The sequence below is a fragment of the Pipistrellus kuhlii genome, unplaced genomic scaffold (assembly GCF_014108245.1).
Source record: "Pipistrellus kuhlii isolate mPipKuh1 unplaced genomic scaffold, mPipKuh1.p scaffold_m20_p_4, whole genome shotgun sequence".
Lineage (NCBI taxonomy): Eukaryota > Metazoa > Chordata > Mammalia > Chiroptera > Vespertilionidae > Pipistrellus > Pipistrellus kuhlii.
In genome coordinates, this window is record NW_023425540.1 from 89,923,248 (window position 1) to 89,938,340 (window position 15,093).

A 15,093-nucleotide genomic window follows, 5' to 3' on the forward strand; every position below is an offset into this window, starting at 1 on the left:
TGAGCTATTAATATGGTGAAAAGCAAGTGACATGGTCCCTGCCTTTTTGAGGAATTAAATGAGCAAAAATAATGTACATTTTACCTCAAAAAATTATTTTTTTTTAATTTGGGGGCAGGAGAAGCCAAGGTAGGCCAGAAGAATATACTTTAGCCCTGACCAGATGTCTCAATCCCATATGCCAAAAAAATTGCGAGCTCTATCCTGAGGACTCAGAGGAGAGACTATACCAACGTGGGAAATGTGGGAAAAGCTTCAACCAGAATTCTAGCCTCATTGTCCACCAGAGGAGCCACACTGGGGAGGAGTGGCTGGTATGGACACGTTATATGAGCAGACTGATCAATGTTTCTCCTCTCTCCCCCCGTCTCTATCTCTCTCCCACTTTTTTTTTTTCTCCCTCCTTCTTTCTCTAGAAATTGATAGAAACATAACCTCAGGTGAGATTTTTTTAAAAATCTAAGATTAGAATTAACAGATTTCACTGGATATGTTAATGACTCACACATTTCCTAGTGTAGCATATTTAGAACAAATAGAAATTACAAATATGTTTAAAAGAGTAAAATCCAAAACACAAGGAATTTACATTAAAAATATCAAGGACTCAAAGAAAGATGATAATTCCTGATCTTTACTTGTGGTAAATAATAAACGTAAAGCACATTAAAAAAAAATAGCAAGGACTCTATGCATTCACCACTCGTACAGTGATATACTTGTTGAATTAGAAAGGTAACATGTTGAGAAATAAAATTTATTTGAAAGATAAAAAAGGAATATACTTCAGTGTTTCCCCAGTTTGAGCCTTGCTGCGGCCACTCCAGCTTTCCTTGCATACAGTGTTCTTATGACACTAAGCATGGCTCTTATTACAAGCTATGTAGACCAGTTTGTAGAGTTACATACTTAATGTCTGCTCTACACAGAGGCACAAATGAAAATCTGCCAAAATCCTGGACAAAGGCAAAGTGTTGGACTTCATTGTGACCTCTTTGGGACAACGTGACTTAATTGGAGATTTATGATTTGAAAGGGAGATTGCCTGGGTGGATTGACTACCGAAGGGTTTGCATACCAGCTCAAAGAAATTGGAATTGATAAATGAGGAGCCACTGAAAGTCAAGCAAAATTCTAAGGAAATGGAGATACTCAACTAGTAGACTCCTCACACTCCTGGGTCTGCTGTGGCCTGGGAAACAGTGATGCAATTGTTGACCTTGCATTTTTAGGTTGTCCCCACCCTCCAAATTGCTTTATCCTCTAGCCTGCTAAGCAGAAAAAGAAAGAGTATTGGAGCTCCCAACAACTAACTGACTTACTCTGAATGGTCTGTAGTAGACAGGTAAGAAATTACAGAATACATTTATTCATTCAGTATATATTTTATTGCCTATAATGTGCTAGATAGGAAGCAGATATAAATCAGTGAATGAAGTAGACAATGTATCTTCTAGAACCAGTCTCAGTGGATGCCTCAGAAATATCAGCACATGTCAGGTAGCATCACCTACCTACCAACTCCAAGATCTGAATCCCAGATCTTCAGGGCCTCCCTTCTAAGCATCCAAGTTCTGATAACCCAGCTTTTTCATCTCTGACTTCATCACAGGTGAATCCTTGCTTTCACCATTATCAGCTGCAGTTTTCTTGCACTCATGCTGCTCATACTTTGTTTAGATTTTTGGTAGAGAAAAAGAGAAGTACTGAGCATTTTTTTCTGTGGAGAACATAAGACTAACAAGTAACTTTCCCACTCCGTGTGCTAAGGTAATTAGCCTGAAAACATTTTAACTTGGTGCCATCCTGCTCTGTCATCTGGAGGTAGCTGTGCTTCTGAAACTGTTCAAGCTTTTCCCATATACTTATTTTAGTCAAGTGGTACTATATAGTTTTTTCATAAGTTTGGGATTACTGAGAATTGCAAGTAAAGTCTAAATTCCTGGTAGCCCCAAGACATACCTACTATTATAGGGTAAGTGACTTGCATAGTAACTAGAGAAAAAGGACTGGATTTTGATCAGGGGTGAAATCAATGTGAAAACCTTTAATTACTTCCGTATTTTTTTAAATATATATTTTAATGATTTTTTTACAGAGAGGAAGGGAGAGAGAGAGCTAGAAACATTGATGAGAGAGGAACATCGATCAGCTGCCCCCTGCACACCTCCTACTGGAGATGTGCCTGCAACCAAGGCACATGTCCTTGACCGGAATCGAACCTGGGACCCTTCAGTCCGCAGGCCGACGCTCTATCCACTGAGCCAAACTGGTTTTGGCTATTCTTTTTTTTTTTTTTTTTTTAAGTAATCTTTTTTATTTTTAATCCTTGCCCAAGGATGTTTTGATTGATTGTAGAGAGAAAGGAAGGGGGAGAGAAACATCAATGTGAGAAAGAAACATCGATTGGTTGTCCTCCACATGCTCCCTGACTAATACACAACCTAGTAGTGTATAGGACAATGCAATCTTTCATTCTTAAAACGCTTTTGCTAACAATACCTTTGAAACATCTGCATGCAAACCTTATCACTAAATGTTAATACCTTAAGGACAGTCTTATGAGATGCATTTATAGGTTTAATGACTGTCATTCACTGAAAGAATGTAAGATTCTTAGAAAGCAGGAATTTCTTTCTTCATTGCTAAATCACAGCACCTCAAATAGTATTTGGTGGTAAATAAATATTTGCCAAATGAATGAATGGGTAAAAACGTGCAAGGAAGACTGGAATCATGAGATCTAATTGACTGGGTGCCAAGTGTTTAAACATTATAAAGAATATCAAAGGAGACTGATTGGTCTCTGGATGAGATGTCTCTAACACTGTCTCTGGTCCATTTCCACTACTATTGCTTCAGGGCAGGATCTCTTAACCTTGGCACTATTGACATTTTGGGCTGGATGGGTCTCTGTTGTGTGTGTGTGCATGTCCTGTGCATTACAGGATGTTTGCCAGCATCAAACTTTTCTAACTTAAGATTTTTAAAATTAAAAATACTTAATTTTACTTTTCTCCTAATGAACATTAAAGATCATTCACTTTTCTCCTCCAATGCTTTCAAACTGTTGAGTTGTTTGTACAAATCATGGACAAATGCTTAGTGTGAAAATCATGTTGTTGGGAATATAGGGTGTCCCCAAAAATGTACACTAGTATACACACTTTGAATAATTCAAAGGCAGTATTTATTAAAATACATTTCATTTAACAGCTATCAGCTATTAAAATATGTAAATTTTTTGTACCCTGTATAGCCATTGGTTTAAAAAATTCATCAGTAAGCTTTCTTATTTTTTCCATAAGGACCAGTGTATAAAGCTTAAACTGTTGTATTAGTTCTAAGAGTGGTGCAATATCTATCATCTTACTGTGATAGAAATGAGAAGTGGTGGATGCATGGGTGGTTCAGTGGTAGAAATGAGAAGTGATTCTGATAGTTTTCCCAAATCTGAAAACTCAATGCAAGAGCTTGCTTACTTAATTTCTCTCAATAGAGATATTATAGATGGAACTGCTTTAAGTGAAGTACAGGAATTATCAAGTATGGACATATCATATTGGAGGAAAGCAGTTCCTTGTGGCCCAGTTACCCATCACACAAGAAAACCCTACACATAAAGCAAGGTTAGTAAATGCTTCAAAAAGTACTTAAGGTTTGTTCCTCAGCGGACCCACACAAGAAACTATACAAGTGACAAGTTGGAAAAGATTCAGTAATAATATGCTTGTGTACTTATTTGGAAAGAACACTACAACTATAGAATGTGGGTAAAGCTTCAGCATTTCCTACTTGAGGATACTTCAGAGACTCCTTCCAAGAGGGAACCCACAGGAAAAAACTGAGAACTTCAGCAAGTAATCCGCTCTAGTACTAGAGGGAAAGCCCCTAAAAATTAACAGGTAGCCATGATCCATTAAACTGCAGATGCTCAGGAAGCACTTGTCAGTGGAGTGACTCAGTGAATGCTTAAAAATATTTTATGGAGTTCAAATATTTTGTTATCCCAAATGTCCAGTTGGATGGAAAATGCTGCTTAGCATTCTTCTTCTCGAGCTCTCCAGAGGAATTAAACTATTTTCACTTTTCCAAAAACTGATTGAAACCCAGCAGACTTAATTTTAGTTTGATTTCAAGTTCTCATTCCCCTTGTTAAGACAGCTGAGGTTCTTACGATCATCTTCAAGTTCCAGAGTCCACTCAATGGTGGGGAGAACTCTGGGTCTGGGATGTGCCCAGCACTTTGGCCACTTAGACTAGGACAGAGGAGAGGTTGAGGATTTGGGGGCTAGCCTTGGTCAATTGCAGCGCTCAAAACCAGCCTTGGAGGCATTGTGAGACTTATCTGAACAAACTAAAGCATCTTCTGGTTTATCTTAGAAATCTGGGTATGGAGGATTTATTTGTGAGAATTTTAATACTAATATTGGAAACTGAATATAGGGTCATGATTCAGATTTCATTTTTAAAATAAGCCTCGATATTTTATTTATTGATTTTAGAGGGAGGAGAGAGAATTGAGAATTGTTCTACTTATTCATACATCCATTAGTTGTTTCTGTATGTGCCCTGAGGACCAAACCCGTAACTCTGGCATATCAAGACAATGTTCTAACCCAGTGTCAGCAAACTCACTCGTCAGCAGAGTGGCTAGCCAGAGCAGTAGATTCAGTATTTAAGATTTTTTTTATTATTATTTTTTTTAGTTATCTGCTCTTATCCCAGTGACAAGGCTACAGAAGTTCCTTTAACAATTTCCACTCCTTATGCTTGGAATTTGTCCACTCCAAATTCCAAGCATAAGGAGTTTTGAGACATTGTGTTGCTATTGGCTAAGCTAGGACATTTCCAGCAGAGACTTCTCACTCCCCAACTGGTGTCCTACTCCTGCTTTCCTACTCAAGCTTCTTCCCAACTGTCACCCCTTAGCCCAGAAAGAGCAACCACCTCCTTTATACACCAATAGGGGTGTAGAATTTGCCATATGCCTTTTTTTTGGAACAACTCACAGACAGTTCCACAAGGGTACTTACCATACCACTCCTTGAAATCTGTACTCATACGAGGAATTAAAGGCAACCCCTATCTTCTCCCACCTCGTCGATCATTAGAAGCACATCTTGCGCACATGGGGCAGTGGTGTACAAAGGAACAAAGAACAAGGAAAGAGGAATGAGGCCAGAGGGAGAAGACTGCCTTGTCCACTTAAACTGACCTCCTAGGATATGCGCCCTGATAAACAGTCTTTTTTCAATATCTTATTTAGTCCTTTTTGTTGTTGTTTTATTTATATTTTTATTTTTACCTATAGTCTTGTAAGTTCCTAAGTGTTCCCATCAGTGTTATATCAGTTTAGTGGAGCATCCACCTAGAGGAAGCTAGATCTTTCCTGAGGGCCAAAGGCCAAGTGGAATGGAAAACCAAAAATTTCAAAGCTCTAATATAAGAGCCACCTCTATTAAAACAGGCCAGGTAATACTGCAGAAACACACAGCACACATCTCAATAGTTAAACACAAATGTTTATTTCTTGTTCTCACAAAGCCCATTATAGGCCTGGGGGACTCACAGAAGAGATGATCCACCATGTAAGGGACTCAGCATTCTAGACTGGTTTGATCTCATGGCAGCTCTCTCTATATGTGCTTACATGATTGAGGTAAGAAAGGAGAGCACTAGAGTCTTGTACCAACAAATAAATGCTTCAGCCCAGAAGTGAGACTTCTACTAGCAACCCATTGAACAAAAATGACCCGATGACCTTGTCTAACTACAAGGAGAAAAGCATAGCCTTCCTCCGTTTTTATTGTTCACTAGAATACAAGCTCCATGTGGGTATGCTTTTTTCTCCCCCCTCTTGTTCACTATTATATGCTCGGTCTAGAACAGTGTCTAGGTGCATAACAGGCCATCATTAAATTAAGTAAATGTACTACCAACAAGAAACTCACATGTATCTTTGGAGAAGAGATGAGTCCCAGGGGTCTAAAGCTGAGGGTGTTGGGTAAAAACTACTCAACTAAAGCTTCAGAGCTGGCCATGCTTAAGAAATAATTCTTGGTGGCCTGGCCAATCTAACTCGGTGGATAAGTGTGGACCTATGAACCAGGAGGTTATGGTTCGATTCCTGGTCAGGGCGCATGCCTGGGTTGTAGCCTCAATCCCCAGTAGGGGGCATGTAGGAGGCAGCCAACTGATGGTTTTCATCATTGATGTTTCTAGCTCTCTCCCTCTCCCTCTCTGAAATCAATTAAAAATCATATTTTAAAAAAGTGATTAAAAAAATACTTGGTGTACTTCAACTTTTGGAAGAAATAATTCCCACTGAAGAAGCCAGACAAAAGCTGAGGTGATATATTCAAAAAAACACCAAAGCCACAAACCAAATTAATTCAGCATAACTACCACAACCAGTGCTCAACTCCTGAAAGAAGCTGCAAGAGCCACAAATGCATCTACTCCTTAAATGTAATCAGTCCACCCAACACATCTGGGAAGCAGAAGGAAGGGAAAGAAATGCACAGTAAGCATCTACTGTTGGCCACACTGGTAGGTGCTTTTCTTTCATCAATCCCTGATCCCCAGATCAACCCTGAGGTGTTTCTCTATACATAGAGAAAATGGAGACTGGCAGGTGCCCGAGAGGAGGGGATGGAGCGACAGGATAAAGGTGAAAGGATTAGCTAAAGAACATATAAACATATTCCATGATGTGGACAAAGTTTGGTGAAGGCCGAGAGATGGGGGAGGGAGGGGTGAGTGGAGGTGGGCAAATGGTGGGGGAAAAGAGGACACCTGCAATTATGTCAACATTAAAAAAATTTTTAAAAGAAGAGAGAAAATGGAGACTTAAGAGTGTTTCAATAACCAATCAAGAAACAAAAATGTTTCAAAGCTGAAAATAGATATAATACAATATTACCTAGGCTGACTCCACAGGGGTAACATACCAAGTCCTGATAATCCTGCCTTCAGGCCTGACTGAGGAAGCCAAGTGAAAGCCCAAAGACCCGCTAGCTATGGGGTCTTGAACAAGTCCCTTTGTGCCTTAACTTCCTCGTTTATAAACTAACAGATTTGAAAGAGATAATTTAACCCCTTTCCTGATACTACAATATTTAAAAGCTCTAACAAGAACACATCTGAATCAAAGGTAAAAATAAAGTGAGAGTTACAGTATCTACTGCCTATACGTTTTCAGCAGTCTATTAAGCATCAACCAAGACTAATGTTAAATGCTGAAGAAAACAGATACAGGGAGACCCTGCCTAACAGTTTACAGTGTAAGACAACCAATATGGATGTGGATTAGCTCACTTTTGCCAACCACTCTGTATCAGTTCCCAAAATTATCCTTTTGGAAACCTGGTACCCTGCTGAATGGATTCCTTGGTCACCATGTACAGTAAATCACAGGATCCTGCCTGCAGCACATGTTCCAGTTCCCAGAAACACAAAATCTCTCCTGATTCTTAGTAACAAAAGCCAAATGAAAAAGAAAACAAACAAAATCCTGAGAAGTAAACCCAGGACTCCCATTTGTTTTAGGCCTCAGGAAAGTGCTAATTTTTATGGCTATATTATCCTGTTGACATTATGAGGAAACAATCTAGTTTCTTTTATTGCAGAAAATTTTTCTTTACATCTAATATTTTATTCCATGGCTAGAAATTCCTACCCATCCTATATAATAAAAAGGGAATATACAAATTAACCATCACTCTGCCACAAAGATGGCAACACCCACAGAGATGGGGTTTCTGTAACACAAGGTGGCTACATCCACAGCGGAGGCTGAGTTCCCAGAATGAGCCTTAACGAGCCATTAGTGGGACCCAAGGCTGCGCCCCTCCCACCCCTGTGGGGCTTGACAGGGTACCTCAGGATGCGCCTCCTTCCTGGCAGGACTTGACAGGGAACTTCAGGCCATGCCCCGTGCCCTGGCACCAGGCCAGGGGGTCTGAGGCCACCCCCTATGCCACCCTGGCGCTGGGCCAGTGGGGACCTGAGGTTGTGCTCCCCACCTGGCGGGGTTTGATAGGGACCTCAAGGTACACCCCTTCCCTCTCACCCGCCTCAGTGCTGGGCTGGGGGACCTGAGGCCGCACCCCTCACCCAGACACTGAGCCAGGGGACCTGAGGCTGTGCCCCCCCGGCCTCAGGCTTGACAAGGGTGGGACAGGTCGGGTCTGGAAATAGCCCAATGGGGAGGGGGCAGCCAGGTTTGGGTATAGAAAAATTTTGAGGTGCACATGGGTGGGCGGGGACTTGTCTCTGGGTCCTGTGGTATGCCCCAGACTCTGACAGGAGGAAGATTTTCATATACAATTTACTAATTTTCTTTCATCTCTGACACTTCTATTACAGAAAAAGGGCAAGCAGCAATATTAAAATATTTTCTCTAATTCCCCTCCCTTTTTTTTATAGGTGTATAAACTATTTATTAACAGATGAGGCCTACAGGCTTATTTCTTCTTGGACACACCCACAGTGAGACGCCAGCGGCCTGTGGTCTTGGTGTGCTGGCCTCGAACACGAAGACCCCAGAAGTGTTCAGCCCTCTGTGGGCCCCAATTTTCTTCAGCCGCTCCAGGGCCTCACGAAGCTTGTTGTCCAGACCATTGGCCAGGACCTGCCTGTATTTCCCGTCTTTCACATCCTCTGCCTGTTCAAGAACCAGTCTGGAGGCTTGTGCTGGCGTGGGTCCTGCATAATGGTGATGACACGCTCCACCTCATCCTCCGTGAGCTCTCCTGCCCTCCTGGTGAGGTCGATGTCTGCTTTCCTCAGCACCAAGTGAGCATACCTTCGCCCTACACCCTTCATTGCAGTGATGGCAAACGCTATTTTCCGCCGCCCATCGATATTGGTGTTGAGTACTCGCAAAATGTGCTGGAACTTCTCAGGAATCACTAGAGACATGGCGGCAGCGGCGTGCAGGCCTGCTGTGGAAGAGCTAATTAACCCCTTAATGCGCGTGAATTTCATGCACAGGGCCACCGGTTTATATATATAATCTCATTGGACATTATTTCTTTTTTCAAGTATCACCAATGAGATGCATAAGATCAGGCGTCTTCAAACTACGGCCCGCGGGCCACATGCGGCCCGCAGAGGAGTCTGATCCGGCCCGCCAGGTTTTTTGGGCAGTGAGCACAGCCGAGGTGTTACAGTAGGAATTAGTAGTTCATATAGTCCGGCCCTCCAGCTCTCTGAGGGACCGTGATCTGGCCCCCACTTTAAAAAGTTTGAGGACCCCTGCATAAGATAGTGCATTATTAGTTATCTGGCAGATTCCCTCGTGGTGAAGTAAATTATGACTTCACCAAAGTAAAATTTGTGCTAATATGATTCAAGAGCTAAAGTTCCTAAAAAGTTCAAGAGAAAACTCACAAAAAGTTCAACGATGATAGAGGAAGAAAATCCAATTAGATTCTTAGGAAACTTTACATTAGAATTCATTTCTATCCCATGAGACTAATGAAATTTTTAAGTTTGCTACCATGAAGACAATGGTATGCAATTAAATGAGCATATTATTGCTTTTTGTTTTGGAAGACCATGCTACAAATGTTTCTATCACATGTGTTTAGGAGTGGCTGGGCAGATCAATGAAAAACCAACACTATTTACCTCTATAACCACGTAAGACTGATTTTATGGCTTCATCTGCCATCTGAAGCTGAATTTGATATTTTGGCAGGTACAATCCTAAAAGTTTTTTCCATTTTTAGAATATACCTAGAACACCAATCTTGCTATGGAATTCCCTATAGGTTATAAGTAAACACAGGAAGCAGTACTACCTTAATTCATCCCATGCAGTGTCAGACGTAATTCCTTTCTGCGCAATATTCCACTGATAAAAAATCATGCTTCATAATTTTCTATTTTTTTCATATTTAGTGTCGAGCTCCTCTTGGTGAATTTGTTCAGACTGAGGACAGTGGACGAGCTCCCCTTCACTGATGGAGTTTCTGGTGCCTAAGAAGGCTTGACCGCCTGCTAAAGTTTCTTCTGCATACGTTACAGGAATAAGGTTGCTCACCTGTGTGGGTTCTCCGATGTTTAATAAGGTGGGAATTCTGACTGAATTTTTTCCCACATTCATGACATGTAAAGGGCTTCTCTCCAGTGTGAATTCTTTGGTGTGTGTGTAGATTTGTATTTTGACTGAAGCTTTTCCCACACCATGAGCATTTATATGGTTTTATCCCTTGGTGTGTTGTTAAGTGCTTATTAAGATCTGAACTCCATTTAAACCTCTTATCACACTGTGGGCATTTATACGGTTTCTCTTCAGTGTGAACTCTTTGGTGCTTAATAAGGTCAGAGCTAACTCTGAAGTTTTTCCCACATTCCTGGCATTTAAAAGGCTTCTCTCCTGCACGTTCTTTCTTGTGACGATCCATAAGTTTCAGCAGCTCTTGTTTCCAGGTTGAAAGTTTCTTTCTTTTCTTCACTGTAAAGTCTTGGTGCCTGTGTATATTTACCCTGTGTATATCACCATGATTTTCTTTGACTGCTGTTTTCTGGGAAACTTTCACTCTGGCCTTTTTTGATATTATATCTCCAGGAGCTTGTATTTCCAAGTCAGAAGGACATATAGGCTGATGATTTTCAGTGTCATTTTTGAGCTTTAACCCTGTTGGAATTAATATGACAATCAACCTGCTGAATGGCAGAGCAAGAAAACCACAAGAATAGAGAGGGGGATTAAAATCAAAGATCATTGATTTGTAGTAATAAGAAGAATCTCAAAATGTTAATTCCTTGCAAAGATTCTTATTAAGGCACATTTCTCTTCTTCCCATAGTGTATTTACCTATAGGCAGCTCTCCAGGACTGTTCATGATCTCTGTGGATCCTTGAACCCATGGCTCTTTCCCTTGTTCTAGACAGGAGATGACTTTAGGTTTGGGGAGCACAAAAATGGCTGTGAAATGAAAAAAACTAAGGTCAAGGACCACTAACTTAACAATGGTTAACTAATACAAGATTATTTCAGTAAGAGTAAAGAACACATAACAATTTGTTATCCCCAAATAGTTAAATGGTTAGACTCTCATATCAGCTATTAGTTTTATTTTAGTTTTTTAATATATTTTATTGATTTTTTTTACAGAGAGAAAGAGAGAGGGATAGAGAGTTAGAAACATTGATAAGAGAGAATCATCGATCAGCTGCCTCTTGCACACTCCCTATTGGGGATGTGCCCGCAACCAAGGTAGATGCCCTTGACTGGGATCAAACCTGGGACCTTTCAGTCCACAGGCTGACGCTCTATCCACTGAGCCAAACCGGTTTTGGCTCAGCTATTAATTTTATACTACACTGCATTTGTAGGTTGATATGCAAAGTGGAGATTAGCTTGGTCAATAGAAAGAACATAGTCATGGGAATTCTGTGCATGTTCCCCTCTTCTGCCACCAATAACTGCACACTTGACCAAGTTGGACTAAAACTCCAGAGATGTCAGAGTCATATTAATTCTTTAAGAGTCACCTGAATAACACCAGGCCTAGTAGAGCTAATGTGAAGGTCAGTGGGTTAGGAATCATATACACAAGTGATTCCTACCATAATTATAGTAGCCTTTTATTTCGCTCTTGATTACCAGAAACTAAACTATTGGATAGGAAAGGTTTCTACCACTCCTGCAGCTCACTGGTTCGTATCCAGTTGGATGAAACAGATCAACATCATTTAGTGGACTTTTTCTACATAAAAATTTCCAAAGATGGGAAGTATTCATCATTCAATATTTCAACAAATATGTATTAACTGGCTATAGCATGCCAAACACTTTATGAAATAGGAATATAGTGGTGAATAAGCCAAAATCCCCTGATCTCATAGAACTTATCTTCTAGTGGGAAACTGAGTTAATCAAACATCAAAAAAACGGACAAAAGGAAATATCAAGTAGTAACTAATGTTTCTGTGTTTTTTAAATCCTTACCCAAGAATATTTTCATGTCACTTTTAGATAGTGGAAGGGAAAAGAAGAGAGAGTGACAGAGAGAGAAACATGGATATGAGAGAGATACATTGACTCCCACATGAACCCTGACTGGGCCAGGAACAACCCATGACCTTTCAGTGTATGAGGCGACGCTCTAACCTAGGGGTGTCGAACTCAATCAGAGAAGGGGCCAAAATCTAAAATCCAGCCTAAATCGCGGGCCGAATGGTTTACTGAACAGTCATAAACTGTCATTGTGATGGAAACGCAGCGGAGTGCAGTGATGACAGCGCGGTGTGGGCCACATTGCAAGGCCTGGCGGGACGGGACGGATTTGGCCCGCGGGCCTTGTGTTTGACACATGTGCTCTAACCACTTAGAAACACCAGCCAGGGCAAGAAATGATAATTAAAAAAAAACACACAAAAAAAAACTGAAGCAGGATAAGAGAGCATCTAAGATTCTATTTCTACCCTAGCCGGTTTTGCTCAGTGGATAGAGCATTGGCCTGCAGACCAAAGGATCCCAGGTTCGATCCCAGTCAAGGACATGTACCTTTGTGTTTTTTTTAATATAGTTTATTGATTTTTTACAGAGAGGAGGAGAGAGGGATAGAGAGCTAGAAACGTCAGAGAGAAACATCTACCAGCTGCCTCTTGCCACCCCCTACCGGGGATGTGCCCGCAACCAATGTACGTGCCCTTGACCGGAATAGAACCTGGGACCTTTCAGTCTTCAGACGATGCTCTACTACTGAGCCAAACCGGTTTTGGCAAGAACACGTACCTTGGTTGGCATCTCCTCGGGCCCTGGCCCTGTTCAGAGGCAACCAATTGATATATTTCTCTCACATCCATGTTTCTTTCTTTCCCTCTCTCTTCCACGCTCCCTAAAAAATCAATGGAAAAATATCCTCGGGTAAGGTTTAACAAAACAAAAAAGAAAAAAGAAAAAAGAAAAGAAAAAATTATTCTCTTTCTGTGAAGCTATTTGAGATATGGCTATGTGGAAGACTTTTATGTGGGACTAGGAGAAAGTGATATTTGAGCAGAACAAAATGTGCAAGTTTTGTCATATAGCAGAAAAGTATGTCAAGTAGAGGAAAGGGGAAAGTAGAAATGAGCATGGTTATTTAAGAAAACAGCAACAAGCCCTGGCCAGGTAGCCCAGTTGTGAGAACATCATCCCAAAATGCCAAGGTTGCAGGTTTGATCCCCAATCAGGGAACATATAAGAATCAACCAATGAATGCATAAACAAGTGGAACAACAAACTGGTCTCTCCCTTTCTCCCCTCTTCTCTCTTTCTAAAATCAATACATTAAAAAAACAACAACAAACCAAACAACTGACAAGAAAACCAGTGTGGCTAAAGAGAACTGAACAAGGGGCACAAGTTGAAGAAGATGAGGCAGAAAAGAAGAGACACCATATTTTGAAGGGTCCTGAGAACTTTTGATAAAGAAAAGTTTTAATTTTATTCTGAATATGGTGAGAAGTCATCATAAGATTTTGAAACAGGAAAATATCATAGTCTGATCAGATTTTAAAGATTCTGGCTGCTGCATAGAAAGTAGACTACTGCAGGGCAAGAGTGTTGGCAGCATCAGCCAGTTAAAAAGCTCCTAAGATGGGCTTGGTTTGAGATGATACTGATTTAGACCAGGATGCTAATAAGGCAAGAGGATGAGACACAGTTGGACTTAGGATATACTGTGAAGAGGGAACCAAGAGAATTGTTATGTATTAGTAGTGGAGTATGACGACAAGCTAATGGGGAAGAATGACTATGTGTCTTGCTCTGAGTTACTGAGTGAGCAAAGCTGATCTTTACTGAGATGAAAAAATTATGAGAAGAGCAGGTTTAAGGGAAAGAGACCCAGAATTCTATGTAGGATAAGGAATGTGCACTTAGAAAAAGCTCCCAGGTGAATTAGACACACCTTTTCTCTGTAAACAACATCAAGTTAAGAACCAACTAACTACTGGAACAGACTGTCCCTCAGGGGAGTATTCACAATAAGATGAGAACATGACAGATTACTCAGCTTCTATACAAAGGGAAGGGAGAATATTTACCTAGAGAGATGATAGTCTCAAAGTTTTCCTGCATTACATCATTGTATAGGGCCTTCTGACCCGGATCCAGTAATTCCCATTCTTCTTGGGAAAAAAACACGGCCACCTCTTCAAATGTCAATAAGCTCTAAAGAAGAGAATAGGCTTCAGCTCAGTACCTGCCACTCCAGAAGTAACTCTAACATCTGGCCCATGAAATTAATAGTAGGCAAAGCACTGAAGGAATTAATTTTTTTAAAGTGAGAAGGCAGAAAGGAAGGAGGCAAGGGATCAGCAAAACAGTCTGGGAAGTATCTAGTTCCCTAGGGAGAACATCTGGGCAAAATGCCTCTGAGCACTACGGGGCAGTGTGGGTCATGGGCAGCAGGGAAAGGCAGTCCTGAAGAGCTCAAAAGCACAGCTCACCTGGGACTCAGGTAAGATGAGCTCAGGTGCCACTGTCCAGTCTTTGGTGTTTGTCTGCTCAGGAAAGTCTAGGATCTGGTGAGTAGGCACAGCTGTAGATGGAAAAGAGCCATAGGAAATTTCTCTTGCTTCTATGAATATTCTGGGCACATTTCTAAAATATACAAGATCTGATTCTTTCAGTAGAGATGGGACTCCTTTACAAGTGTTATGTGGTATTTAAAAGTGGCTATCAGCCCTATAACCAGTTCCCAAATTGACTGTCCTCAGTTTTCATGACTGGTCAATAAAAAGAAGTCTCATTTTTTCCTCATATTACCTAAATTATTCTGAATTGGGCAAAAATTAGGTTTCTGAAAAAATAGGAGAGTCCAATGTGTCAGGTAAAGGAAGTAGGAAGGTAAAAATGAGCATATCAAGTTTAGGAAACAAGCAAGACCGGTGTGGCTTAAGTGGATGGAGCCAGGGTACAAGTGGCAGGTAGGTGAGTAGGAGTTAGATCTTGGAGAAGTTTACATACCTCATAAGGAGTTTAGATATTATTCTGAATGTGAAAAGTTATTGTAAGGTTTTGAAGCAGAGAACTGTCAAATCTCATCAGGTTTTTTATACTCTGACTGCTTTGTGAAAAACAGACCATGG

At 40.8% G+C, this 15,093-nt stretch overlaps 1 protein-coding gene and 1 pseudogene across 17 annotated transcripts in view; both read right to left on the minus strand.

The window, feature by feature from the left end:
- The window catches only part of ZNF75A (zinc finger protein 75a), a 53,535-nt gene that overhangs the window by 15,359 nt on the left and 23,083 nt on the right, over window positions 1–15,093 (minus strand). For 7 of the 17 annotated variants that reach the window (XM_045571354.1, XM_045571349.1, XM_045571352.1 and 4 more), the window contains 4 exons: window positions 14,452–14,543; window positions 14,047–14,173; window positions 10,829–10,939; window positions 9,411–10,648 (listed from right to left, as the gene is read on the minus strand). The exons of 2 other annotated variants lie outside the window; for them this stretch is intronic. In XM_045571354.1, the coding sequence (XP_045427310.1) occupies window positions 9,966–10,648; window positions 10,829–10,939; window positions 14,047–14,173; window positions 14,452–14,543 (1,013 nt within the window). In that variant the 3' untranslated portion in view covers window positions 9,411–9,965. Of the gene's footprint in view, window positions 1–9,410; window positions 10,649–10,828; window positions 10,940–14,046; window positions 14,174–14,451; window positions 14,544–15,093 lie in introns of those variants that run through there. 8 more of the 17 variants (XM_045571355.1, XM_036409861.1, XM_045571361.1 and 5 more) reach the window with 6 other exon arrangements.
- LOC118703185 lies at window positions 8,428–8,982 on the minus strand (annotated as a pseudogene).